This window comes from Coffea eugenioides, chromosome 2 (genome assembly GCF_003713205.1).
Source record: "Coffea eugenioides isolate CCC68of chromosome 2, Ceug_1.0, whole genome shotgun sequence".
Lineage (NCBI taxonomy): Eukaryota > Viridiplantae > Streptophyta > Magnoliopsida > Gentianales > Rubiaceae > Coffea > Coffea eugenioides.
In genome coordinates, this window is record NC_040036.1 from 74333029 (window position 1) to 74359247 (window position 26219).

At 34.9% G+C, this 26219-nt stretch overlaps 5 protein-coding genes across 9 annotated transcripts; 2 read left to right on the forward strand and 3 right to left on the reverse strand.

Annotated features, from left to right (window-relative positions):
• Positions 1 to 39: 39 nt before the first annotated feature.
• On the reverse strand, positions 40 to 1918 carry LOC113761209 (F-box protein PP2-B15-like). Its single transcript, XM_027304078.1, has 3 exons — positions 1592 to 1918; positions 741 to 859; positions 40 to 626 (listed from the first exon to the last, which is right to left on the reverse strand). The coding sequence occupies exons 1-3, from the start codon at positions 1853 to 1855 to the stop codon at positions 182 to 184; spliced, it is 828 nt and encodes a 275-aa protein (XP_027159879.1). The 5' UTR covers positions 1856 to 1918; the 3' UTR covers positions 40 to 181.
• A 4088-nt stretch (positions 1919 to 6006) lies between these two features.
• On the reverse strand, positions 6007 to 8385 carry LOC113763873 (F-box protein VBF-like). Of its 4 annotated transcripts, XM_027307855.1 has the most exons (5): positions 8287 to 8385; positions 7759 to 7946; positions 7390 to 7655; positions 6824 to 6942; positions 6007 to 6678 (listed from the first exon to the last, which is right to left on the reverse strand). In XM_027307855.1, exons 3-5 carry the CDS (start codon positions 7651 to 7653, stop codon positions 6219 to 6221), a joined length of 843 nt encoding a protein of 280 aa, XP_027163656.1. In that variant the 5' UTR covers positions 7654 to 7655; positions 7759 to 7946; positions 8287 to 8385; the 3' UTR covers positions 6007 to 6218. The 4 variants fall into 4 exon arrangements, with proteins under 4 accessions (XP_027163656.1, XP_027163658.1, XP_027163655.1 ...); XM_027307857.1 differs by having other exon boundaries at positions 7390 to 7570; positions 7759 to 8385; XM_027307854.1 differs by having other exon boundaries at positions 7759 to 8385.
• A 5614-nt stretch (positions 8386 to 13999) lies between these two features.
• On the reverse strand, positions 14000 to 17498 carry LOC113760498 (protein PALE CRESS, chloroplastic). 2 transcript variants are annotated; one of them, XM_027303099.1, is made up of 8 exons: positions 17281 to 17498; positions 16961 to 17116; positions 16786 to 16853; positions 16347 to 16541; positions 16026 to 16112; positions 15575 to 15625; positions 14817 to 14996; positions 14000 to 14394 (listed from the first exon to the last, which is right to left on the reverse strand). In XM_027303099.1, exons 2-8 carry the CDS (start codon positions 17103 to 17105, stop codon positions 14155 to 14157), a joined length of 966 nt encoding a protein of 321 aa, XP_027158900.1. In that variant the 5' UTR covers positions 17106 to 17116; positions 17281 to 17498; the 3' UTR covers positions 14000 to 14154. The 2 variants fall into 2 exon arrangements, with proteins under 2 accessions (XP_027158900.1, XP_027158901.1); XM_027303100.1 differs by lacking the exon at positions 16026 to 16112.
• A 1433-nt stretch (positions 17499 to 18931) lies between these two features.
• On the forward strand, positions 18932 to 21830 carry LOC113762041 (60S ribosomal protein L19-1). The gene is made up of 5 exons (XM_027305285.1): positions 18932 to 19126; positions 20485 to 20607; positions 20798 to 21111; positions 21424 to 21470; positions 21556 to 21830. The coding sequence occupies exons 1-5, from the start codon at positions 19015 to 19017 to the stop codon at positions 21578 to 21580; spliced, it is 621 nt and encodes a 206-aa protein (XP_027161086.1). The 5' UTR covers positions 18932 to 19014; the 3' UTR covers positions 21581 to 21830.
• A 965-nt stretch (positions 21831 to 22795) lies between these two features.
• On the forward strand, positions 22796 to 26219 carry LOC113760428. Its single transcript, XM_027302998.1, is given in 8 exon segments — positions 22796 to 23192; positions 23295 to 23361; positions 23758 to 23797; positions 23885 to 24017; positions 24414 to 24485; positions 24758 to 24838; positions 25494 to 25555; positions 25659 to 26219. Coding segments are annotated over 8 exon segments (804 nt in total). The 5' UTR covers positions 22796 to 22910; the 3' UTR covers positions 25726 to 26219.

The window sequence follows — 26219 nt, forward strand, 5'->3', positions numbered from 1 at the left end:
ATGATCCCAAAAAAAAAAAAATTCCTAGTTTTCCACACGTCACAAACTTTGGTGTTTTTTTAAAAAAAAAAAAAAATTAGTTTTCATTTTTGGGTACATTGAACTACTTACTGCATTAGAGTATAGAAAAGGGGATTATTGGCCATATGATTAAGAAACAGCCATCACCAAGAATATCCTATCATGATTTGGGTCTGAGTTCTATGCCCTCAACAATAAGGCCACCTTTAATGTGCTGACCATCAACCTCTCTTAGGCACATTTTCACCTCCTTTTCACTTCCATCATTGTAAAACTCACCCAATTCAACCTCCATCCATCCATCTTCCCTCTCATGCAGGATTCTTTCATTCCTTTCACAGAATCCTGGTGTCACTACCTCGTCAAGTGTCCGCAACAAGCAAATGCTACACTTCTTGTGCCTGAGAAGAGTTATGCCCCAAGATTTCTGGTCCCCAGCATCAATGATAACCTCCAAGGGATATGAATGTAGCCCATATGCACGATTTGCAAGTTTAACCACCAAGTAGGCTGCGTATGTTGTCTTGGGTGACAGCATTCGAGTGTTGATCTTTCCAGTGATATCCAGCCATGTTACCATTATCAGCTCAGCCACTTCAGGGAATCTGTTGTCGGCATATATGCAAATAGGACAATACATACAAGGGAGAAGCTTTCAATGAGTGGTGTGGTGTAGAGTTTTCTACTTTGATTAATTAGGAATCTGAAGAAGTATTTACCTTGACGGAAGAAAGGGTTTCCAGCACCAGTAAAGATGATTACTGGACCACGTTATTGAGAGCTCCCTTGCACTCAACATGTAACATTTTTTGTTCGCAAATTTGTCTATCCAAAACGTCTGCATTTGTCACAAGATAAGGAAATCAGCATCAATGACCATCCAACAGCATCACCATTCTCTGTGAATGCGGACTCTTTCCAAGTAAACGGTGCAGATTTTGGTAAAAGAAAACGGCCATGATAAAGGGTTCCCACCGGGATAGCGTGCAGGACATATATATACATATATATATATATATATATATATATATAAACACACACACTGTCACACATACTTAGATACAAGGTATTATTGTTCCTCAATCAATTCTTGCTCAATTACTTCTGATAAACAAGAGTACCTGCTAAACACTTGTTAATATACCTAAATCTCATCTAAGCTATTACTATATGAATTCCACGCATCAAAATTTCTGTCTGTCCCTTATATTTATACACTTTTTTGGATTCATTTTATTTTGCTTTTCCAAAAAATTAACGCCTATTTTAATTTTACACGTGTTCATCAAACACTCACTAGAAGCTTGGATCAAAGAAAACAAGAAACGGAAAATGAATGCAAGAGCAAGATTAAAGCATTTGTTACATGAAAAAAGCAGTGGATGATATTATCTCGGATGATCGATTATGGCTTAATAATTGTATTAAAATTGTTGGCCCACATGATGTAGTTGATTGAAAACAAAAGCAAAAGCAAGAAGCAATCGTGAACGTCAAAAAAAAAAACAAAAACAAAAAATGGAGGGTTTGAATATGCACTAATGCTTTGACTGATGAACGGTGATGATACCTTGTTGCCACCATCAATGAGGAGAGGGTGAGAGAGCTTAAGAAACAGATCCTTTTTTGATTTGAACTCCAATGGAGAAACCAATCTTGAAAGAATATCCAGGTAATCGGATGGCAAGAATTTCTCCCACAAAACTTCAGATTCAGCTGCATCACGGATCCCATTGGAGACCAGAGACGCCTGACATGCAACTCGCGGAGATGTGCGAGAGAGCACTTGAACTATACATTCTTCCGGCAGAAGTTCAAGGTTCATTTCTGACATAATTTTGCCAGCCAGAGAGATATTTGCAAAAAAATATATATAAAATTGGAAACACGGAGGAAGAGATGATGATGAAGCTAGAAACTTGTGAATATGGGAGGCATTATGTCAAGGCCCTTTATACAGTAAAGCCAAGACTGGAGTCGGTTGTTGTTTGGGGGTTTTGTTGTGTGTCGAGAAAATGGTGCACAAATGACGACATTAAGAGGACACAATAAATGGGTCCACAAATGACGACATTAGAAAGACATCACGTCAACACCACATTTGTTGTACGCTATAAAAAAAAGAGTGGGTCAAGAAATCTGGATGGCCCACGAACGTTTATTTTTTCTTTTTGTCAAAGTTGAACAAGAATAAGCTTGTAGATTTTTAGCCGTCTGACTATTAAGTGTATATTTGTCATCTTTTTGACTAAAGATAATTTTAAAATCTTCTCCTGAGACTTTTGTTAATATTACTTGACATTTCTAAAGTTTCAAAAATACTATTAAGATCTCCTAAAATCATACTTTTTATATTGATCTCAACCTTGTATTATTTTAATATTCATATAATAATCATTTAACGAGAGATATATATATATTTTTTTTCTCTCAATTCCACCTTTTTTTGTTGTCATATATTGAATTTTCTACCAAATTGATTATAATATAAGATTTATATGTTTTGTCTAAAAATTTTCTGTTCCGTAATTTTTTGCCTAAAAGCTGTTAACGTAGCAACGTATGTTGTGATAGTGATTAATGGTCCCATCTTCAAATGTGCTAAGTGGTATTATCACAAATTTCAAGAGAGGTTTTTGAAAGTAGCTCTAGTCAATAGGGTTGAGAGTATATCTTTTAGAAGTTCGAAAGGCAAAAGTATGCATTTAATAGTTGGAGAGTTAAAAGTTGATTAATTATATAGTTTAAGGATCATTCAAATAAAAGAGTTGTAATCTTGTGCCCACACCAACCATGCATTAAAGTTGTATTTCTACTAGAGGTGGCAAATCAACCCATTTAACTAAATTTATCCATACCCGCCCATGAATAGATGGGTATGGGTATCTTAAATTTTTGTATATGGGTATAAATGGGTTACCCAATAATACCCATTTATTTATTAAATGGGTATTATTGGGTAACCCATCAAACCCAATTAACCCATTTAAAATTCTCTTCCCCTAAATCTCTTCTTTTCCCCCACCCATTTTTTTTTCAAAATTTTCATTTTGTCATGATGTTAACTACTTTTGTTTCATTATTATTATTATTTGTTGGTTTTATTTTATTATTTTGTTTTCTCTTAGTTTGTTAACTTGCTCATTTTTCGGCATTACCAATTTATGATAAATTTGAGCCTCTTTTCTTATCTTTCTAAAATGAAATTTTAAATTTATATATGGAAAAAATGTTAGGGGTTAAAAATTTTTGGATTAAATTTTTATATTAACTTTTATAATACTTAGTTCAAATTTTTATATTCTCCAACCGCATTACCCTCACATGCAAACTTCAAAATAACATTATCTACCTATAATTAACTAATCTAAGACCAGGTTTTACCTTGGCTTAAGGCTTAAGTTGCGCGACCAGTAGCTGCAAATTTTCTCTCCTCTCGGCAGTGCAGAACGCAGCTCACCGTTCCTCCCTCTCTTGCTCAGCTTATTCACGGAACAGAGGAGGTATTAATTCTCCATCCTCCTCACCAGTTCACGGATAGAGTGCGGAGGAATCAGCAGGTCACTCTCTTCACTCTCTAGTTTGCGGACAGAAAGGAAACAAGTGAGGAGCTCGGCTCTCCCTCTCTCGGTTGTATGGTGCAGCTCGGCCTCTCTCTTTCTCTCAGTCGATACTCACGAGGTGGAGGCTGGAGAGGAAATGTTTGTGGTTGTGGTCTGGATGAATTTGTGCAGAGAAGATGAAATAGTGGTGCTTGGCAGAAATGGAAGAGTTGGCTCTTTGGTGATTGGCCGAATAGAGAGGTAGCGCATAAGGTTGTCCGACAATTTGGTTTTGGAATTGCATGGTTGTTTTGAGATAGTGTGGAGGGTGTTTTAGTCTTTTCACGTCTCTTCCTAATCTCCACTCAAGACCTTAGTTCTAACTTAATTCCAAAAATTATCCCCAAGTGTGATTTGAACGCCTAATTATACACTAGTATACTTAAACCATTTTTATCGAAAATTTATCGATTACAATTTAATATTAAGGTTCCTAGTAATTCCTAACATTATTTAGCGATTAAATTAGTTATCAGAATTTCCAATTATTTATTCCCAAGAAATAGAGTTAGTTTAACTCGAAATTTATCGATTTAGTAATATAAAGTCAAGTGAAATAATAATTTAATACAAGTGTGTCAGTTTGCACATAAAAATTATTTTTACGCACTTAATGTGAAAACAAAGAAGGATAAGACTATAATTATCGAAATTTTCACGCCTTAAGTATGTTTAGTATATTAGTATCATATTTATCTAAAATTCATTGGTTTTCATCTTAACGCGGAAATTCCTATTAACATTTAACATTATTAACGATTAAAACTAGTTATCGGAAATCAAAGAATTTATTTTAAAGTAATAGAATTAATCCAACTCAAGAAATATTAATTTAGTATAGCAAACCGAATAATTCAATATTGGCACAATTATATTATTTATTACATAGAAATTATCTTTACACTTTTATTGCAAAACAATTAATTACAATACTAGAATTCAAAGAAATTAATTATTAGATCAATGAAATAGTTTACCATAGAAATATGAAGTTAATGTAACAAAACTAAGAAGTTTAGTAGTTTAGCACAATTCTTTTATTTTGCACCTAACGTTTATTTCTACGTACTCATTTAAAAACAATTGGACTTAGTGCTAAAATTTATTAAAGAATTAAAATGTAAATAAAATATGCACTGATATTTATATGTCTATTTTCAGGGTTCTCACATCCTCCCCTCCTTAAAATGAATTTTGTCCTCAAAATTCTCACTTTCTCAAGAGATAGGTCGGCTTATAGATTCCTTTCCCATGGTATAGGTTAGTTAATGTAGGAGTACAATAGATGTTGTCATTGTGGGGAAAAAAAACCAAAAAAAAAAAAAATACCTACATAGGAATGGATAATTAATCTATCCCATGCATCTTTAGAATATTGACGAGGGAGTAGTATAGTTTGATAACGTCATTCTTCCTCCATCATTGCGTTACTGGTTAATTTGAAGATTTTATTATGGGAGAGGAAAATATATATTTCTTTGCATAAAAGGGGAAAAATAGCTCCCGTCAGTATTTATCTTGTATTTTTCTACCGTATCGGTCACGGAACAAAATGAACGAGCCGTCGTATCATAAATCACTCGAGTACTAAAATGCTAGTGATAAGAAGTTGTAGGAAAGAAGGTGCTAATTTCTTGACAACAATAATTACTTCAATTAAATTAAGAATCTTACAAAATATTTAAGAAAGTGAATAATTTCCCAGGGTCTCTTTCGAAAGTCGGGTTGCGGTATGTGCACGCTTCTCTTTGGTTGGTTAATCTCATTTTCGCATTTCTCAACTTTTTTTTTTCATTTTGTGTTTTGGATAGAATATTATTTAAAATATTATTTGACATATTTACTGTAACACTTTTTGTAATCTGATGCTTTTGAGATGAAAAAGTGGTTAAAAATATAAAAAGGTGAGTTGAAAAATGTATTTGTGATGCAAATAAAATATTATTTAAAAAAATGCAGCTATCCAAGCACTTGTAATTGAAATTGTACTGATGTAGAATTAACATTCAAGTTATCATGTCGACATTTCCTATGTTTCATACAAGACTTTTCTTTTCTTCTTTTCAGGTAAGACAATAATCGAGTATCTATTATTTGGATGGTGATGTTGCAAGAACTTGTCCTAGTCAGTTAATGGAGACGTAAGTGTTCGTTGTCAACTCTTCACTTCCGTCAAAATGGCACCAAAGGAACAAACTTTTGCAAGAAAGAGCAATGACAGCAATTTTTCAAAGCGTCTCTGTAAACACATTTTCCAATTATTTTTTTACTTCACATATATCAATCGTTACAGCAATTTTTCTACAAAAAATCCAGAAAAATACAATTCAAACAAGTCCTAAACTATCCAAAATTAAAGGTGGCAAAAAAAAAAAAGAACAACTAGATTTTCAAATGGTTCCTTAAATTTCATCTGATTGATTTAACTTCTATGTACAAGCTCCATATGAAAGCCGGAAAAAGGATGCCCTGTAGATATTATAAAACAAGCTCCCTCTGCTTTTTTGTGTCTTTCAAATCCTTACCTAGACAAACAGAACAATGCCCAAAATTTAACACTTGAAAAGAGAACCAAGTTGCACCAGAACAAATGTGCTAGTTTTTCGGCCTAACTTCAATGCCTTCTATGATGAGTCCTCCCTTCAACTGATGACCCTTAATTTCCATCAAACTCATTGTGATCTCTTCATCAACCGCACCACTAAAGAACTCCCCCAGATTAATTTCCATCCATCCATCCTTTCTTTCAACTGGCAATCTTTCATCACCTTCATTCACCCTCATCTTTAACATCTGCACGCGATTCGCGTAAAACAGGCTCTGCATTTGCTGCTTCGTTTCATCCTTTGGGCGCAAGTATGCTGTATTTGTTACCACATTATCACCTACGTTGACAGAAATTTCTGATGGAATACAGTCAAGCCCAAATGATTGACTGGAAATTTTCATGATGAGATGAGCACCATAAGTTGTGTTAGGAGACAACATCTGTGTTCTTATCTTGCCTTCGATTTCTATCCTATTTGTTGTTTTCAGCTCAGCCGCCTCGGCAAACCTGCATAATCAAGTCATAAAACTGCAATTAATTAAGATTACTAGACTCGGTCATATTTGATTTTCCTAGCTTAGTCAAGCACTCAAGCGTAAAGTCCATTCAAATTCTATACATGTAAGAGCGTATCAAATTGGGCAAAGTTTACCTTGATTCTGTCAAGGATTTCCAGCACCAATGGTTTGATTCATTGCCATGCAAAATAGAAAGCTCTCTTGCAGATAGTGTGAATGATTTTCGACCGCTTGATTTTTCTAATGCAAAGCTCTGCAATAGTTTATAACAATAAAAAAGTCAGCTCCAGAAGTAAGATCATCCCAGTTCTGATTTAGACTAATAAAATATCTTATGGACATTTCTTAGGAAAGGAAATTTCTTCCGGGGTCTAACCCCACAAGTGGACCATATGTGTTCTTGGAAGTCAATGCAACAAAATACATCACCATTGAGATGCAAACATGACTTTCAATATGCAGGAAAAACAGTGGGGTCTGAAATCAAGAATCAATCAGTTTGCATTTGTTCATAAGTTTCATTTTATCATCAACTAAATTAGGATGACACGAACCTGTTTGATTGCATAAACTCTTTTACAAATTTACGTTTAATAATTTCAAGATATCCCATGAATTCATTTCTCCTGCTGCCCCAAGCGGATGTTATATATGTTAAAACTTTTCCAGAATGATTGAGCATGACTGATAAAGGACTAACCTGTTTACCTCCATCTAAGAGGATAGATTCAGAAAACAGAAAAAAGAGCTCTTTCTTGGAAGAGAACTTGAGGGGTTTGAGGGTTCTTGCTAGGATATCTCGGTAATCAGATGGCAAGAATCTCTCCCAGACCAAATCTGATTCTGCAGCTGATCGGAAACTGGAAGAAACCATGGACAACCTGCATGCATCTTCAGGAGATGTGAGGGAGCAAATTGTGGAAGCGCAGTCTTCTGGCAACATGTTAAAATCCAATTGCGACATTTCTGATTCACGAAAATCAAGAAACAGAAATGATCGAATCCAATTACAAAACTGAAGTAAATATGCTCAGATTGTTCTGTATGGAAAAGGCAAATGGATTTGCACCTCGGATGGTCTTCTCTTCTTATATATGTGCCGTGTCAGTGAAAAGAAGCTTCCAAAATAGGCCCCATGGCCTTGCCTTGGCTACGTTAACAATTTGGCTACACAATATTGACTGGAACAGGATTGGCTGGATTTCTCAGCCCCACTCGGTGGTCTTCGCTTGTAATTTCCCACCGTTTGTGTGAAATCTGCTTGAAGTGGAAAAACACGCCCATAAGGTCATGATCCTCTGTTTTTGCCAATTGCCATGTTCAAGCATTGGATTGGAGAACAAAGATTCATTTGATTTTCTGCCATCTACAGCATTCAAAACAAGTGGGACTGCAAGATTTTTGTTCTTATCGCTTTATAGGAATAATTTCACAAACCTCCACTAGTGTTTATGCAAATTTCACTCAGCTCCCCTTGCATTTGAAATAATTACATATTGATTTGGTGATTTACCATAAAAAAGGTTATAAAGGCTACTGAAACATTATAAAATGCCTTCAAATAGAAGAATTAAAACCTAACGATTTCTAGAAGTACCTCTCTTGATAATTCGATGAAGGTGTTTGTGAAAATTTGCAGGGTGGCTAGTACCTGTCGAAGGCATGAATTGAGATTTTTTCTTTTCTTTTTTTTTTTTTGAGGAAAAGCCAACTTTTAATAGCCACTGAAGTAGTATTTTATAGGACGACAAACACTGCAATCATGTTTGCATTATGACTTCATTTCATGTATAATTTTGCGTAGTATTTTATAGACCGACAAGCACTACAATTATGTTTGCATTATGACTTCATTTCATGTATTACTTTGCATAGTGTAAGAAGTGTTTGAGAAACAATTTCAATGTAAATTTGTCTATCTGTGTTTGTTGGTTTTTGGTAAAAAATAATTATGTGCGCCTATTCTTTATATATATATATATATAACATTTAATGGATTGCTGGAAATCGTCTAGTACGATTGATATACATTGTTGCCCTAATGAACGATAAAACATGCACTAAAATCGTAGATTTCAACATGCACTAAAATTGTAGATCTGCAATTTAACATATACAAAAGACCTGAAAAATTAAGAACAGATTTAAAAAGTACCATCAATTTTAAAATCATCTCCTCGTAGAATAAATCGTTGCAGCTCACTCTGTGCATGCTGCAATTGTCAGATCTGCTAATCAACAGTTATAAGCTCCAATAAATATGGTGAGATCTGCCGACATAAATCTAAATCTGAAATAAATTCAAAATTAAACAACAAAATAAAGAAAAAATAACACAAAATCTCATTAGGAACTCCTATTCTTTTAACCATGGAGAAGTGAACTAGAATAACAGAAATTCTTAATACTTGGCTAATCTAGCCCCACTATATTCACCTCACTAGGTACTTTCTCTTCCATACGTATATTACAGGTATTCCAAGATGCCTCATTTCTCGTTTACATTTTGAAGTATAAAAAAAGGATTAATCTTTTATATACTGATAGTATATACACCATCACCATTAAATGCATGATAACTCATCTAAATTTAAAATTCAAATTCAAATTTGCTCATGTGTCATGCATCTAACCATGATATGGCCATTCTGATTTTGTAACGGGATTGGTATCAGGGAATCACTAAGCATCAGATGGTCAGCTGTAATTAAGCCAAATAAAGCCCATAAGTCCAGCATTCTTGATAAAATTCCTTTTCTCCTCCACATTATTATGTCCAGCGTTTTATACGAAAAAGCTTTTGTCATTGTCGTAGAGCTAATGACACATGATATTAAAATGGAGTAAAAATTAGTAAAGCAGAAATAAACAAAGAATTTCCATCCAAAGAAAATTCAAAAGGAACAAAAAGAAGATAGTACAGGACTCGAATAATCTTTTTTATATTGTTAATAGTTTTTTGTCTTTATTAAGGTATTACCCCAGTTTATATATTGTAATTTGGCCTAATCTGTTTAAAATCATTAATCCTCACAAAAAAAGTGATTATTTAATTTCGTGAGATAATTTAATTGATTCATCATTCCATGCAAAAGAAGAATTAGAAAGGAAATACATTCTTTTTTTTGGGTTAGGAGTCCTAATATCTTGTGATCACATTGGGTCTCGACTAATTCAGAATCGAGTATTGTAAATATATTATTGATTCATTGGTCAAAGAGCCAAACTTTATCCATAGTTCCAAACAAATAAAACAATGGTCTTTATCAAGAGCAGCCAACATATGTATAAAGAAGAAGAAAAATAAAAGACTGCGTATTCATAAAGTTTAGGCTTGTGTCATTTTTGATCATCAATTGACACGTATACGGAATTAAGAGCATAAACCGTTGTCAGATCAATCGTTCTATAACGATATTATAACACCGCCTAAACAAGATATATTGCTTTTGTTTTGACAAAACTAGAAAAATAAATATATATATATATTGTTGATTCATTCGAACATCTTGACTGCATTTACGTATGTTTCACGGGTCAGATGTCTGCCACCAATCTTTGCCGCATTAACTCTAATAATTTTAGTTCCAAAAAAGAGAGAAAAAGAAGGAAGAAAACTCTCTGTTATTTGCATGAATGTGAAATCTTCCCATCAGAGCCTTCCTTGTAAAGGAGTGAAAGGTTGTCTCGCCAATCACGATAAGATTGAGTTTCATTCGACTGGAAATCTTGAGTAGTGACAGACATTCTTGTATACTAAAACGGGCAGCGTTTCACGGATTAATTTTTCCTGTACTAACAGTGCATACGTTAGATAAATGATAATTATGTAAAATTTAAATTTGAAATTTAACTTTTACACACATATCATGAATCAAATGGTGATAGTGTATATATTGTCAGTGATAAAGATTTATTCTTAACTTATTCACCACGTTGTTAAGGTACACTATTTTACTGTTAGTAGCTTTTCATTTAAACAAGAACGTGACATTTTATTTGCTAATTAACTTATAGATTTTTCTAAAAATGTAACTAAATTGTACCTATCTTAGCATGTAAATAGTATCCAATTTATGATGTGAATACGTACAATCATAATTATTATACCCCTGCATTTTAAAACTTTTTCGAATTAATTACATTTTTCAAAAGACTTACACTTAAAATCCTTTTTAACGAGTATTCATTGAACACTCTGTTAGTCAATTTATTAAATCAATTACGATAACTTGTTGAATCATCAAGACAGAGGGACTTTCTATGTTGCCACTATAAATTTGATGGTTCATATTATGAATTTGAAATTAAATGCACGAGATTGATAGTAAAACACAATTTTTACAGTTTGTCTAATGGGGCACTCGTTAAGACATATTTCAAGTATTATATTTTTAAAAATATAAGATTAATTAAGAAAAGTAAATAAATATAAGGGAGAGTAGACGAGATTAAATAGAAAAAATATATAAATAATAATTATTAATATGCGTATATATCTGTCAAGTTAATTGAACGCTAATGCATGTTGTACATGCACCCGTTCGAAAAATCCAAATTTTAATGTACCTTTCCACATTGGTGCCTTAATGGACATTTATTGCAATAGTGCTTAGACTGCATGAGGCACTGTACCCTTGTAAGTTGCAGATCCAAATAGCGGCGGCTGAAGAATCATGGCGAATTTGTAAGAGGCTTTAACTCCAAAGTGGCCTTTTCATTTCGTCTAAAATTTTCTGTTATCTACATAAATTGCTTTCATTTTCAAGATAATTAAGGTGGATCTTTCAGCTTAAATATAAAATAGAAGAATCATCCGAGAACGAAGAGAAAGGAAAGATGAATTAAAGCGATATACAAGTCATCAAAATTTTATTCATGAAGGATATTTTGAAACAGCATAATAATATTGTCACAAACCTATTTTCTCATGAGTCGATTGCCCATGTCAAATTATGAACTAAATAAAGTAATTGCAGTGCTCCATTCTTAATCTCTCTTTACATCAAAGTTTTCGAAGTAACCTTGCAATCATATGACATATAAACTCACAAACAACAAAAAGTTCAATTTATAAATATGAATATTTCACTTGAAAAGAATTTTGGAGTAATTTGAAGATACTTGGTTTAATCGTTTCTATGTGACATTTTTTTTGTTCATTAGACAATTGATTAAAGTAAAGTATCACTGTCCATCAATTTGCTAGGCATAATTTCAGAAACCTCCTCCCCTGAGGTTTCTGATTATTTCATTGGCTTCTCTCTAAAATTTGAAAATTACATTAACTTCCCTTGAAATTTATTATTTTATAACATCTAGATTCAACCAATAATTAAAAAAGTGATATTAGAAGGCAGAAGATAATGTAATTCACCATTACCCCTCATCTACTAAATTATTTAATTAATCTAATACCAACCCAAACATTAAAAAAAATATTAGAATTTGTTGTTTATCATCAGAGATTAAATCACATATGGCATCAAAATAGCATATCATTATATATATTTAACTTAATATAAGATCCAAATTACTCTTTTCAGTTACAAACCCTTCGTCAAACATGATCAACAACAGATAGTCAACAAAATCTATAACCAAAAAATTATAAAGACCAAACTTTAATACCAAAAAAATCTTAGCAACTAATCTTAATATGTTAACAAAAATATTTGTGATGTTAAAGTTTGTTCTTTGTAATATTTTGGTTGCAAATTTTTTGATTATTTATTGTTGATCATGTTGACGATGAATATGTAACTGAAAAGCATAATTTGAATCTTGTATTAAGTGAAAAAAATAAAATAATATACTATTTTTTGATATTATATGTGATTTGATCCCTAATGATAAAAGGCAAGTTTTAGTATATTTTTCTTTAATGTGTGTGGTAATTAATTCAATAACATGGCAGATGAAGGGTAATGATGAAATCATATTATTTTCTCTCTACTGATATCACTTTTTAATTATTGATTGGGTCTAAATGTTACAAAATAATTAACCTCAAGAAAGATTAGTGTAATTTTCAAAACTTAGAGGGAGGCCTGTGAAATTATCAGATACCTGAGGAGGGGTTTCTAAAATTATCCTAGTTTGCTAAGATAAAGTATTGGCACAAGATTTATACATCAAAAAAAAAAAAAAAAGTTTTGGCACAAGATGGATCAAATCGAGTTGACGCAGTCAAAGTCAGGTCAAATTCAAGATTCGAATTTTTCTTTGCAATTTTACAAATGCTTTGTTGACTACTCATATTAAATATTTTCGCATTGTCATTTTTCACTTTTACAAGTGTTTCACGAATGTTACTCACGAAATTAAATAATAAATACTCGAGCTCAGCAATTTTGAAAGCGCGGATTTGTTGACCTGTGAAGTAAAGGACCTTTTTTTTCTTCTGGACCTTGATTTTCCAAAGCGGTACGCATTCTCGACTTTCCTTGCCCCTGCATTTGCCATCAACTTGCAATAATATCTGCATGATCCGACTCGCGCGATGCTGGCTGTCCATTTGCTGCTTCTTTTAGCCTTATCGGCTGCAAATATGATAATGAAAAACATGTTGTTGATGATGTAAGCAAGTCAGTGTGTAAATAAAGCGTAAATAATGTGTAATCTAAACAAACTCTCTATTTGCGGCTTCCACGAAAGCTGCCATTCCTGATTGTGGTTCCAGTCTTGAAGATTTGGTTCTCCATCTCTTTTGCAAACTACGGTTTGAGTTGGCATTTGTATAACTTCCATTGCAGGTTGGATAGTGAATTATTTGTCACAATTTATTTGCTTGTATCATCAATATATTTTCTAATCACCTTTTTATCCCTTATAGAGTATATTAAAAAAGCGCTATATTAATTTTTTTTTCAAAAAATTATCCCAATTAATATACTATCCAAACACACTTGTACGATGTTTTCCCTGCTCTTTGAATATGCTCGTTGTTGATTATCTGTCCCCATGCAAACTAATATATACTAAAAATATCTTTTGTTTGGATACCTCATTTTTCCAAATAATATTTCACTTGTATCATAAACACATTTTCCAACTTACCTTTTTATATTTTCAATCACCTTTTTATCTCACATACATCACATCACAGAAAATGCAACAGTAATTATTCCAAACTGATTAATATAACAGATTATACCATTTATAGAATGATGAAACTTTGTTGCTTATATACCATTTTTAATCTTATCCTTTTTGCTGTTCGTGACTCTATAATTTCCAACTTGCTCATTCTTGGTCATGTACTTCCATGCAAACATATGTATCTTATTAGATACTTTGCCAAATTTTGATTTCACAACTCTTCGAATATGCTCATTGTTGGTTATGTATTTCCCATGCAGATTAACATATCTTATTACATACCCCGTCAGTTCTTATAGAATAATAAGCCTGGCCTCTATGACTTATCTACTGAAGCACGAAAAGCCTCGTTTTTTATGGTAAACTACCAATTCAAATTAATTGCCAGATCCAACAAAGATTCTACTTGGCGTATTGCTCTCTGCTTCTCATGCTGCTTCAACATTCTGGCAACAGATTCAGGATCAAGCCCTTCTTCATGTTGTGCTTCAGTCTGCTGAGAACGAACTTCTTGGAGCAATGCAGCAACCTCCCTGACAAAATCTACCCTTAAGAGAACATTATCGGCTTCGACAGGCATAGCTGGCGCCAACGGTCCTTCATGCTGAGAGAACACACAGTTCAAGCAAAAGGAACATCCAATCAAAGGAAAGATGTCATGGGCAAGGTTTAAGGTCTGGGATATACAAACACATCTCATTACCAAATTAATTAGCAAATTATAATGTCCAATGCTCACGCTACATGATTAAAGAAAAATAAATGAAGCCATATTGGAACTCCTATAACAAGAATAATAGCAATAACAGTTATAATATTGATAGCAAAGCACATACCATATCCGCATCAAATCCTGAAAGGATAAGATGTGGAACAGAGATCCAACCATGAGTATAACAACATTCTATGTAAGAGATCGAGTACAAAGAGTGATTCACTACAAGAACTTCTGAAGTTTCCCATCACGTTCTAATCTCTAAAATTACGATTCATTTGGAATATATTAAGCAGCTGTCAACGCTATACCTTATCAATGTCAAAACCAGCTGGTGCAAGGATAGTAAATGGGTCCTCCCGTGGAAAGGTATCAAACATTCGCTTTTTGCATGCCTTTAGCCAATCTTGATCATCAAATCCATCATGCATATTTAAAAGATCATTAAGCAGCCTCATGGCAGGTGTAGCCTCCCGTTTCAAAATCTCAGTCTAAGATGTATGCAAAACTCGGTTAATCAGATACCAAAGATAGACAAAAAGAGGAAAAAACCGCTAAAAAAGAGTACCTAAAGAAAAACGAAAGAGACATCCAAACGTGAAGCTAGGGCACATCTTTTAACGAATGTGGAGTAAACTGCTGGTAAACAATGACCCTAAATTCATGATAATCAAGAAGCAGAGATACAAATTGGAACAAATTTGTTTTAATGTGTTGTTCTTATCCAAACATTATGCCTACAACTGCAACAAGATTGTACCCGCTTAAAGTTAAAGTGCATTTCATCCTGGTATTTGGGTTTTTCTTATATGTGAAGAATCATTTCAGATAGTGAAAGGCATAGAATTAGGTCAACAAAAACCAACAAGTTCTAGAGTTCAACCTTGCTCATGTTCTATATAAGAGTTATAGGACATGAGCTGAATCAAGTTATAACCCCACAATTCATGTCACAGTCACTGATTAAGTTCCATTCATCCAAGCAAGACCAAGAGAGGAAACTCAATAGAAATATCACAAAAATCCTGTACTTTGTGTCTAATGCAGCCAGTTAGTACAATTTTAATACCTCAACCCGCCTGTACAAGAGATCAAGACTTCGAACTGCATCTTTTTCATCCTGGGAAGATGTATGAGTAATCAATCACTAGTTTCACAGCTGATCAGATAAGAAGAACAAAATAGGAGACACAGCTATATATATATATATCAGAAAATGCTTCACAGATGTAATTTTAAGTCCTTTAACAACATTGTGTGCCACTGCACTATGTTTGCTGGTTAAAGAATATTTCTTCAAGGCAGTAGGATGTAATAAATAGGTGCTCTTGCACTGAATTGTTCAGATATCTTTCAATAATTAACTACTACTTAGATTCCATCAGAAGAAGTGTCATGATGAGATCCCTGTTAAAAATTCCAGAGGGCAGTAGCGGAATATTTTGTCCAGTACAGCATATGCCACCTTAAAAGGAAAACCATAGATAACCAGGAAAAGTTGCAATATGTGAAAAACGTACGTCACGCCGAGCAAGATCAAGCCGATTCCATATGACCATCAGAACAATTTCATTAAGCTCCCCTTTCTCAGCAGCTTCCTCAATTTTCTACTTGCAAAGACCAACAAGTAGTATCAATATGTTTTCAAAACACAGGAAGAAAGGAAGAGACTACTTGCTACAGAAAAACCTCCAACTTTGTGAATAATTAAGAAATAGCTTAGGTAAGCCTATAAACTTGTAAGACACTTGCTCAAACTCGCTCTTGCCAGATTATCACAGATTGGAGACCAAGGAGGCCCATCCTATTATCAACTGATTATACAATACATAGTGATATACCTGTTCCACTTCCTCAGCTGATTTAATAAAGCTGGCAACCAGTTTCTTGGCCTTGAGAAGCTCTTCCTGGGGATAGTCTTTCATCCTCAATCCAATCTCCCTGTATTCTTCAACCTTTCTTTCTTCTTCCTCTTCCTCCTCTCTACGCTTTTGATGAAATTCCTTAGTTTTCTCACGTTGCCGGGCTTGCCATTCCTAACCTGATAAAAGTTAGACCCCAGCTCTCAAACAACACCTAAAATGACTATATTTTTATGCAGGTACACGCACTATTCACCAACTAAAGCTTTTATTTTTGTTTTGTTTTTCTTTTCAAAAAACAAAATTTAACCCAGTGTGCAAATTGCACTGTTAACCAAAGATAACAAAATATAAACCTGAAATCAAATACTCAAGAACAAAGAGAGAGAGAGAGAGAGAGAGAGGGCAATGCACATACATCATCATAAAACTCTTTGGGAAGCCCATAAAGGTCTTGCTCTTCTACGTTCTTGCTCTTACAGACCGCTGCTTGACGAACCAACCCAAAAAAGAAAAAAAAGAAGAGTAAAAATAATTAGAAAGGAAAAATGAGGATCGGGGTAAATTGCCAAAGCAAATAGGGGGATACAAACCTGGGGTAGGGGGGAACCTGATCCTTTCCAAAGAAGTTGGGCATAAAACAGGAGTTAGAGTTGTGCAAAGGGCAGGAGTGGATGGCGGCAAAGCCGAGAAGATGGGAGTAGGAGCGCCACCTAGCCGCAAAACTGCTGCTTCCATTTGGGAGTCGCCTATGGAAGAAATTAAAGAGTATTATTGCTGCGGTTCTAGAGTTACATCACTAAATCTTTCCATTTCCAGTCGTAATTTAAAGAAAACACTGACACTCTAAAGCTAGGAACTTTACTTCCAGAAAATGAATTTCAGCTAGCTGAAATTCAGATGACATGCTTACAGTGAAATAGATTTTGTGGAAATCTGGCTTCAAATTCTTGAGGAAATGGAGCTATTTCGCTGCTGAATGAAATATTTACAGTGGCTCAGAGATGATGAAGAAGGCGACACTAGGAACACAAGGCAGCTAGACTTGCACCAAGCAAAACTCAGGGAAGGCGGGAGTTAGCAGAGGCGAGGCCTTGATGGCGAAGGAAGCTTTTCTAGAATTGTGTTGGGCCGCTTGGCTTTTGGTAGAAATAGTTATATTGAGAGGTGTTTGATAAGTGATGTTGACACAAATGGAAGGGTTTGAATCCTTTAATCATGAAATTTCGGGTTTAAAATCATGGAAATAAAAAAAATAATGTTGGGAGAACTTCCCTGCAAGGGATCTGACCCAACTCGAATGGGATTAGTCGCAGACTGTAAAACGGATGCGGATACCTGTGGGTTATACCTGCTAAATTTCAAGATAAGGAATGTTTCAATCATTTTTTTTTTCTTGAAAGGTCAATTAATAGTTTCATAAATCCCTTCTATTGATTTTATTATTAATTACTATATGGTAGGGTTTAACTTATCTATTGTTTTATTACATAAATTCATTCTAAAATCACTCTATGGGTTATAATAAAACTCAATATTATTCTCCAATTTATTTATACCCATAGTGTTAATAATTGTAGAATTTGAACCAAACAGTCCTTTTTAATTGCACTGGAATGACTGGATAAAGTGCTTATTAATATAATATTGTTTGGATATGTGTACAAGTGTATCATTGGTGCATACAACTTATTTCATTGACTAATAGGTAACTTTAAAACTTTAAAATGTAATTATCTCTTTATTCAACTCATAATTCGTGACGAATTACCAAAGTTGATATTTTATGTTTTGAAAAATAGAATTTATTCAAGAAAAGCACCAATTGTTTGCTTTTGCTAAAAGTGCTCTTGAGACCTTATTCTCGTTTGTTTTAAATTTTGTAATATCTGATTATGAAAAATGATTATAGAGACTAGTAAAAATAAACAAAAGTTACTATTTGATGCATTATGAATTCTAACTTTTTTGGACCATTAAAAATCTATAATTTAAATACAAAAGTAAAAGACAACATTTAAAAAATTGATTATTTATAATCAGAATCTATAAATGTTTTTTAGTTATGTACCAAATTACTAATTCACTTTTGTACATTGCTCTTCGACAAACAATTTCAACATGCATTGCCACACTTAAGTGAGTCGTTTTTACCTATTCTCGTGTAGTGTTTTGAAAATATTTCTAAATACATATACCATCGTAATAAATTTTTAATCAAACTTTCGATTTGTTTTTGAAGCAAAATGAATTATTAAATCTTAATATTACCTTGGCTTCGCCACAAAAACAATGACTAAAATGTAGAAAGCCTTTTTTCTATCAATTTTTCAAAAAAAAAATCAATATTATCAACAATAGCATGAAATCTCAATCCTTTTCCAACAAATTGTGGAGAAAATTAAGATAGATTGAATGCCAAAGAAAAAAAAAAAAAAGAAAAAGGGATGGGGCTAAGAATTCTGGGTCGGGGATGATGGGCCTTGATCCATCGACATAATTTAATTTATATTCGGACGAAAATGCCCTTACAATTTCATCAAATTTCACCTCTGCATCTAGGGTTTAGATATTCTTCAACAAGCGTGTATTTGTAGGCAGCGAAACCCTAGTTCTTGCGGCTGGAGAGATACAGAGAGGAGGAAAAATGGTGTCGCTGAAGCTTCAGAAGCGCTTAGCAGCAAGCGTACTCAAGTGCGGGAAGGGAAAGGTGTGGCTTGACCCGAATGAAGTCAGCGAAATCTCCATGGCCAATTCCAGTTAAGCATCATCCTCTACTAATTTTGCCGAAATATGGAACTTTTTTTTTTCTATATTTTTATGACTTTCTCTTATTTTCTTCCTAATTAGTGTTCATTCGACAAATTTTCCTATTTTTATCCGGATTTCGTAGGTTTTGTTTTCAGAATATGGATTTGAATTTGTGAAAAATTGGATGGTTTAGTTCCAGGATTCCCTTTTTCGGGGGAAAATTAGGTGTAGTCTAGGAGGGGCTTGACCATAATTGATTGGTTCTGGGCACATGAATCGCTCTGCGATACTCATCTACCTGGCCAGCCTAGTACATCGTCTGCTGCTGACCCCAAGGAGGATGATTTCTGCTTTGGGATAAATTACTAATTCAAAGATTATCTTTTTGGTGTGAAATATCTTGTCAAACTATTTGATCAGTGTAGCCCTTGAGTTTGGACGACTTTCTGCTTGGATTTTCTTTCAGAGGTGTCATCAATGGCAAGCTAAAGCCTCTGGGTACATTCTGTTGCTTTATGGAGTTTGACTTATTCATTTGGGAGTTTAGAGTTTATTAATCTTCTTCTGGACAAGGATAAAATGTTTGGGGTTGGAATTGCAACTGAGGTTTTGATATGCAATTACAATTTGTAGCCTTTTTCTCTTTTCTTTTTGGTTTAGCTTGTCAAGAGGTACAGTTTGGGATGAGATTTGTGAAGATCGGTTTTAACATGGGGTTGAGGTGGTAGTGCTCATGCAATTAAATTTGGTTTTGAAGCAGTTCCATTTAGAGTGTAAGACTTGAACAAGGAGAACTTGGTGGGATGACCTGGTGTGGTTTTCTGTTGCAGCGATGGTAGGTAAAATTCAAACTGAAGAGAAATAATGAGGAATATGGAGGATAAAGAAGGAGAAATTGCTACCTAAAAGCTTGTTCTTTTCCCAGGTTGAATTATCTATGCAGTCCATGTTTCTTTGGACAATGACTACGTATGATATTACCTTTTGTACAGGATGGCTATAGAATTAAAAACTTAAAATATCTCCATCATATACTTGATAGATGATGTTGAACATGTTCAACATGTTCTCGTACTTGCTATTGTGCTCTTCTTGCAAGCACCTTTGAATGAGTTGATTTCAGTTCTCGTGTTTCATAAAGTTTCTTCATACTAAGTGTTCTTCTATATCGTGGCAGTTTCATTCTTAAATAGCATTTATTGGACTAACATTAAATTGAAACTGAGCTTTTGTTTCTTGCTAATTGGTTGTGCTTTCATTCTTAAATAGCATTTATTGGACTAACATTAAATTGAAACTGAGCTTTTGTTTCTTGCTAATTGGTTGTGCTCATGGATTGAGTGACACTTTCATCCTTTGGGTGCAGGGCAAAACATTAGGAAATTGGTCAAGGATGGGTTTATTATTAGAAAACCGACAAAGATTCATTCTCGCTCTCGTGCACGCAGAATGAAGGAGGCGAAGAGAAAGGGACGCCATTCTGGATATGGTAATTGCTGTTGATAATATTGTGGAGCATTTTGCTCTGTCCTCCTCTTTTCATTACCATTGTCGAGCAGTTGCTGGCATGTTTATGCACGTGTATCCAGTGGATATGCTGCATTATAACTTCTTAAACTGGAAATGTCTCCCTCGCTTTTAAAGCAGTTTTTGTGGATGACTGATTATCAATGTTCTAGGTAAACGCAAGGGTACAAGGGAAGCAAGGCTTCCTACAAAAATCCTCTGGATGAGGAGAATGCGTGTCCTCAGGCGTTTGCTTCGGAAGTACAGGGAGGCCAAGAAGATTGATAAACATATGTATCATGACATGTACATGAAAGTGAAGGGTAATGTCTTTAAGAACAAGCGAGTGCTAATGGAAAGTATCCACAAGTCAAAGGCTGAGAAGGCAAGAGAAAAGACATTGTCTGATCAGTTTGAGGCCAAGCGAGCCAAGAACAAGGCAAGCAGGGAAAGGAAAATGGCCAGGAGAGAAGAGCGTTTGGCCCAGGTATGTTTGGCATTTGAAACCAAAATTCTTTCAATCTAAAGCCACAAAATCTATTCTTTCCCAGGTTATTCTCTGTATCCACAGTGCTTTTCATGCCTTTGCGTTCTATTAGTATTTGTTTAGAAATTCGATTGTTGAATATCATGACACATTTGATATTTAGTTTAAATGATGCTGGCTATTTAATCATGCTCTTTCCAAGTCTAAAAGCAAGTTAATTCATCATGTTACATAATGTCGTGCAGATTTGTCAATGCATTTTGTCTTTAACTTGTTAACTGGATATGCTCTTTAATTGGTGACTCTGTGCAGGGACCTGGGGCAAAAGCACCACCAGCGCCTGCCTCTCAGCCAACAGAGTGAGCAATTTGTCCTTCAAACATAGTATAAAGTAACCATTCTTGTATGTGATTTTACTAAGAAATACTAATTTTCTTCTTGCAGGGGAACAAAGAAGTCGAAGAAGTGATCTGTTGGAATTAATTATATATGGCCGTGCTGAAGCCACCTATTTGGCTAGTCAAATTTTGTCTAGTTTCATGTTACTTTTATTCCTAAATTATGGTCAAGGGCCTCTCTATAAACTTGGAAGTTTGTTTGTAAGTTCAGATTGTTTTTGTTGGTGAATGGTGCTGAATGGTGAAACTTATTTCTGTTTACTAATTGAACTCGTATTGGGTGTGAGTTTATTCTGTGAGACTGTTGAGATTTTTACTGAATGCGCTTTCCTTTTTTTCATTTGTGCTACTGGTACCCACCAACCCGTTTTCTTCCTTTTTTTCCTCCCCTCATTCCAAGTCTTAAAGGCCTTAGCTTCTGTAACCATGGTTTTGTTTGGATTGTAAGTTATTTGAGATATTTTTATTATAGCACTTTTTGTGATGTGATGTATGTGAGATGAAAAGGTAATTGGGAAGATAAAAAGGTGTATTGAAAATTGTAATGATGATGTAAGCAAATATATTTGAGGAAATGAAGACCAATCCAAACAAACTTCTCATCTGATAATATGGCGTCAAGATGAGTTTTAACTCTGCTAGTTGAGACATGGTGACGAGTAAGTTTTTTGTCGCGTAAATATTGAGAAGAGGGAACCTCTGTTGGTCTTGAACTTCCCAAGACATTTGTACATTTTGACTGGTCTTGAGATGACGGAATACACATGGAGAGATGGAAGTTTATGACTTTTATGGAAGCTTAATTTTGGTGAATTTTAGTCCATCATCCAAAGTAAGATTTAAGACAGTAGTAATTCGCCATTGAAGAGCCATAATTATGTTGCATGCCCAAGTCCAATACTTTATTTACTACTGCACAAGTCTTGCCCTGCTTGGTAAGCATATGAATGTTGGCGCTGCATCTCCTAAAGATACTATAAATGATCAAATCCATCGATCAAAAAACTCTGCTGGGGCGGCCGGAAAAGTCTAGCTTCATTCTGCAACTACCTTTACGCTAACATACTAATCGAACAAGAACTCTTTTATGCTGAAAGAGTTGTTGGTTCTCCTTGTGGGATTAAAATCTTTTAGTTGCTGAAATGAGGTCCCTCGAAGTGATTTCAATAATCTATGAGACCAGATGCTTCATGGGAATTTTTTTGACTTTTATTTAAAAGTAAACTCTTTTCAGTTAGCCACCTTAAAACAGAACAAAGCATCGAATCCGGTAAAGAGCGCGTGAAATCGTTATTCCAAAGTTCGTGGATTGTGGCGCCTTTTACCCACCGTTAGCCATTAGGCAACTGTCATACGCGCCTTATCATCTCTCTCTGTAAAGGTTTCTGCTTTCATAGGTTAATGGCAACAGCCCACAATTTGAAACCTGCAATTGTAGTCTCCAGCATCCCTTTTCCCCAGTACTCTTCATTTACTAGTACAACTCCCCATCTCTCTAGATTCATTGGTACTGACCTTTCCAAAATTAGCCGCCCACAAAAGCTGCTGCCATCAATGCTGCTTCTGTCAAGGAGACGATTGGTTCTGCCTTCAGTTTCTGGAATGTGGGAGGCCTTGACCGGCGGTAGCTCAGCTCGTGAAGCTGTGATGGCAATTAGACGTGGAATGCTTCTCTTCAGACAGGTAGTTTTTGGTACTTTCTTTAATTTTGTATGCTAATTAAATTCTTATCTATCTTGGTTGATAATCTTATCTCTGTCAGTTGCAATGTTTGTTTGGTTGAAGGGTGATGTGCTGGGGTCGTTGGTGGAATTTGACAGGGCAATTGAACTTGATCCTCGACAGAAAGCCCGTGAGTCAACCGTAATATGGGATAGCAAAAACATAAATGTGTACAATTTAACACCAAAATGATCAGTTTACAACGGCAATCAAACTAATGGGAAGTTCGAAGTGAATGGTTTTTTTTTTTTTATGTCCCCATCGTTTCACTAGGATTTCGGAGAAGTATATAACCAGCCGCTGACGTTGTGGGTTTTAACTAAATATGTTGTTGTCCGGAATTTATGGCGAATATCCAACACCGTCATGCATCAAGCGTCCAACTTCTCTGTCTTACTTTGTATAATTTTCAAAGTTTTATGCTAGAGGTTGTGCAGGGTTGATTTCCCGAGTTTTGATGAATGTTAAGATTTGTGGAAAAGCTTTTGGTTATATAGTAATTTAGGTGCTTTTTATGACTAATCAGATCTTTGGCAGAGGGGACTGTCGTTATACTACCTTGACAGGTATTGGATTGATTTATTACCTGCGCTTTGCATTTTGATTCTTTTCTCTTTGCTCTCTAGATAAGATATTTACTTCATTCTCCCTAGGTTTGAGGAAGGTGCAGAGTAATTTCGGTTGGATGTTGCTCAAAACCCAAATGATACAGAGGAATCAATATGGTGTTTCCTTTGTGAAGCTCAATTATATGGAGTAGATGAAGCAAGAAGAAGGTATCTTGAGGTAAATCAACAATTAGCAGCTCGATTCAGAACCGTCGTATCCTTTCCAAGAAGGAAGATTTTAGATGACCGTATGTGCTCGTTAGAGTCATTTTAGACACGTCATCTAGATTAAGAGAACCTAAAGGGCTGCTAAATATTTAGATTTCAATATGCACTATGCTCTCTTGGACATGTTGCAGCCGCAGCCTGGAACTCTACTACGTGTAAAATACTTTAGTCTATTCCTTGAGGTAATTTTGTCTTTGAAAAACGAAAGAAGATTCAAGTTTTTAAAGACATTTCTGGGTTTAATTCTGTTTCCGATTTTCTGAGCCCTTCATAAGACATTTTGGCTTCCATCTTTTCACTTGAACTGATAAGTACTGCATTTGAACAGTTTAGTTAATACATGCAGGTTGGTAGAGACCCTCGTCCTGTCATGAGAGAGGCATACAGCATGTTCAAGGATGGTGGTGATCCAGAAAAGGTCTGGACTGATGTTGGTTCCAGTTTAGGATAACTAATCAATCTGTAGCTCGTCTAAGACCTTGATTTTCCTAGGGAATACATAAAAAAAGTTCTTTTTTTCCTGAAGTTAAGTGCTAATTAAATTGTTACTTGGGAGTAGATTCTTCCATACAAACAGTGTGTTTTGTACATGGTTACTTTATCACCTAATTGATATGGGGATACTCTTAGTCTATGTGTCTAAGCTATTCAGGGCAATGCTTTAGCTAATTAACCGATTTCTTTGCATAGCTTGTGGCTGCATTTTCTGGTGGACGGGAGAATGAGTATTTCTATGCTTCTCTATATGCTGGACTTTATTATGAATCCCAGGTATTACAGTTGCGGTCCTAAAACATTCTTCCAATTTGTGATTTAGGAATCATCAGAGCCTTCTGCAATAAGTTTAGAACAAGAACTTTTGAGTAGTGTAGATGTTGATTCCAAGATATATTGAGGGCTGATGAAATAACTTTACGTCATGTTGACCTTTGCAGCCTTGATATATTTCTGCAATGAAATGTTTCCAAAAGTAGCCCGTTAATGAAACTTTCGTGGTCATATAATGTTAATGAAACTTTCGTGGTCATATAATGTATAAACATTGAAGGAAAATGACACACATTTAATCAATTGCTTATACAATGTTTGCTGTATCTAATCACTTAATCACTTAGTGGTTTAAGGGAACAGACAAATAAGGTGGTCCACTGATCACAAAGGAGGATGTCGTCCAAGTACTCTTCAACATTGACACTTTGAACCATCATATTCGGTGCACATCCTGTCACTCAGTTGTTGGCTATCCTACTTGGGTGACACTTGGAGCTCCCCTTTGTTGAACTAAGATTTACCAATAGAGACTGAACAAGTTTATTTCTATGCTTGATGTTCTACATGGAAGTGTTATGCTGTAATTGTGAAGGTCAATTACTTGCCTCGTTACTATGTTTGGAAGGTCATTAGCATGCAGTTTTCTCTTACGCAGGACAAACAGGATGAAGCAAAACGTCACATTGTTGCTGCTTGTCAATCTCCTTATGGACTCAGGTCTGCTAACAGAATATCTGCCCATAGTCTATAATTTGCTCAACTTAAAGCTTCATTTAAATGGTAAAATACCAAAATTTTTTTATTCTTTGGTATCCCTCAGGTCCGATGACTACATGGCTTCTCTTGCCAAAGTGCATTGCCTGTGTAGAAATTGGGGCTCCACTTGAGAATACAACCATGACCCGGCAAGGTTTGATCAATATTTTCCTGAGTGCTTTCAACAGATTCTGATTCTAGGTTCCCTATGTATTGCTTCACTTGATTAGGAGGACGCAATCAGGATACTATTGGAAATGAATCTAAAGGATCTCCTTAGCGTGCATCACGTATGATCTTCAGGCACCTCATCATAGAAACCTGAGCTCTGCGATCTGTTGTTAAGAAGGGTCCATAGACCTCATCATGGAATTTTACTCGTGACTTCTTGCAGAATATCAAAATCTTCTGTGAGGAGGGGATATAAAAACCATTGCGTATGCTGCATCACTCAGTTGTTGCAGAAAGTACCACAGATGAAGTTGTTTCGCGCAAGTTCAAAGAACACCTTGTTAGGAATTTGTGTATTGTGTAATATGCCTAGTACATGCTCTATCAGTTGGTGGTTAACTAGCACAATTCTGCATATCTAGTGGCTTTAACCACGCAGATGTGTATTGACGAA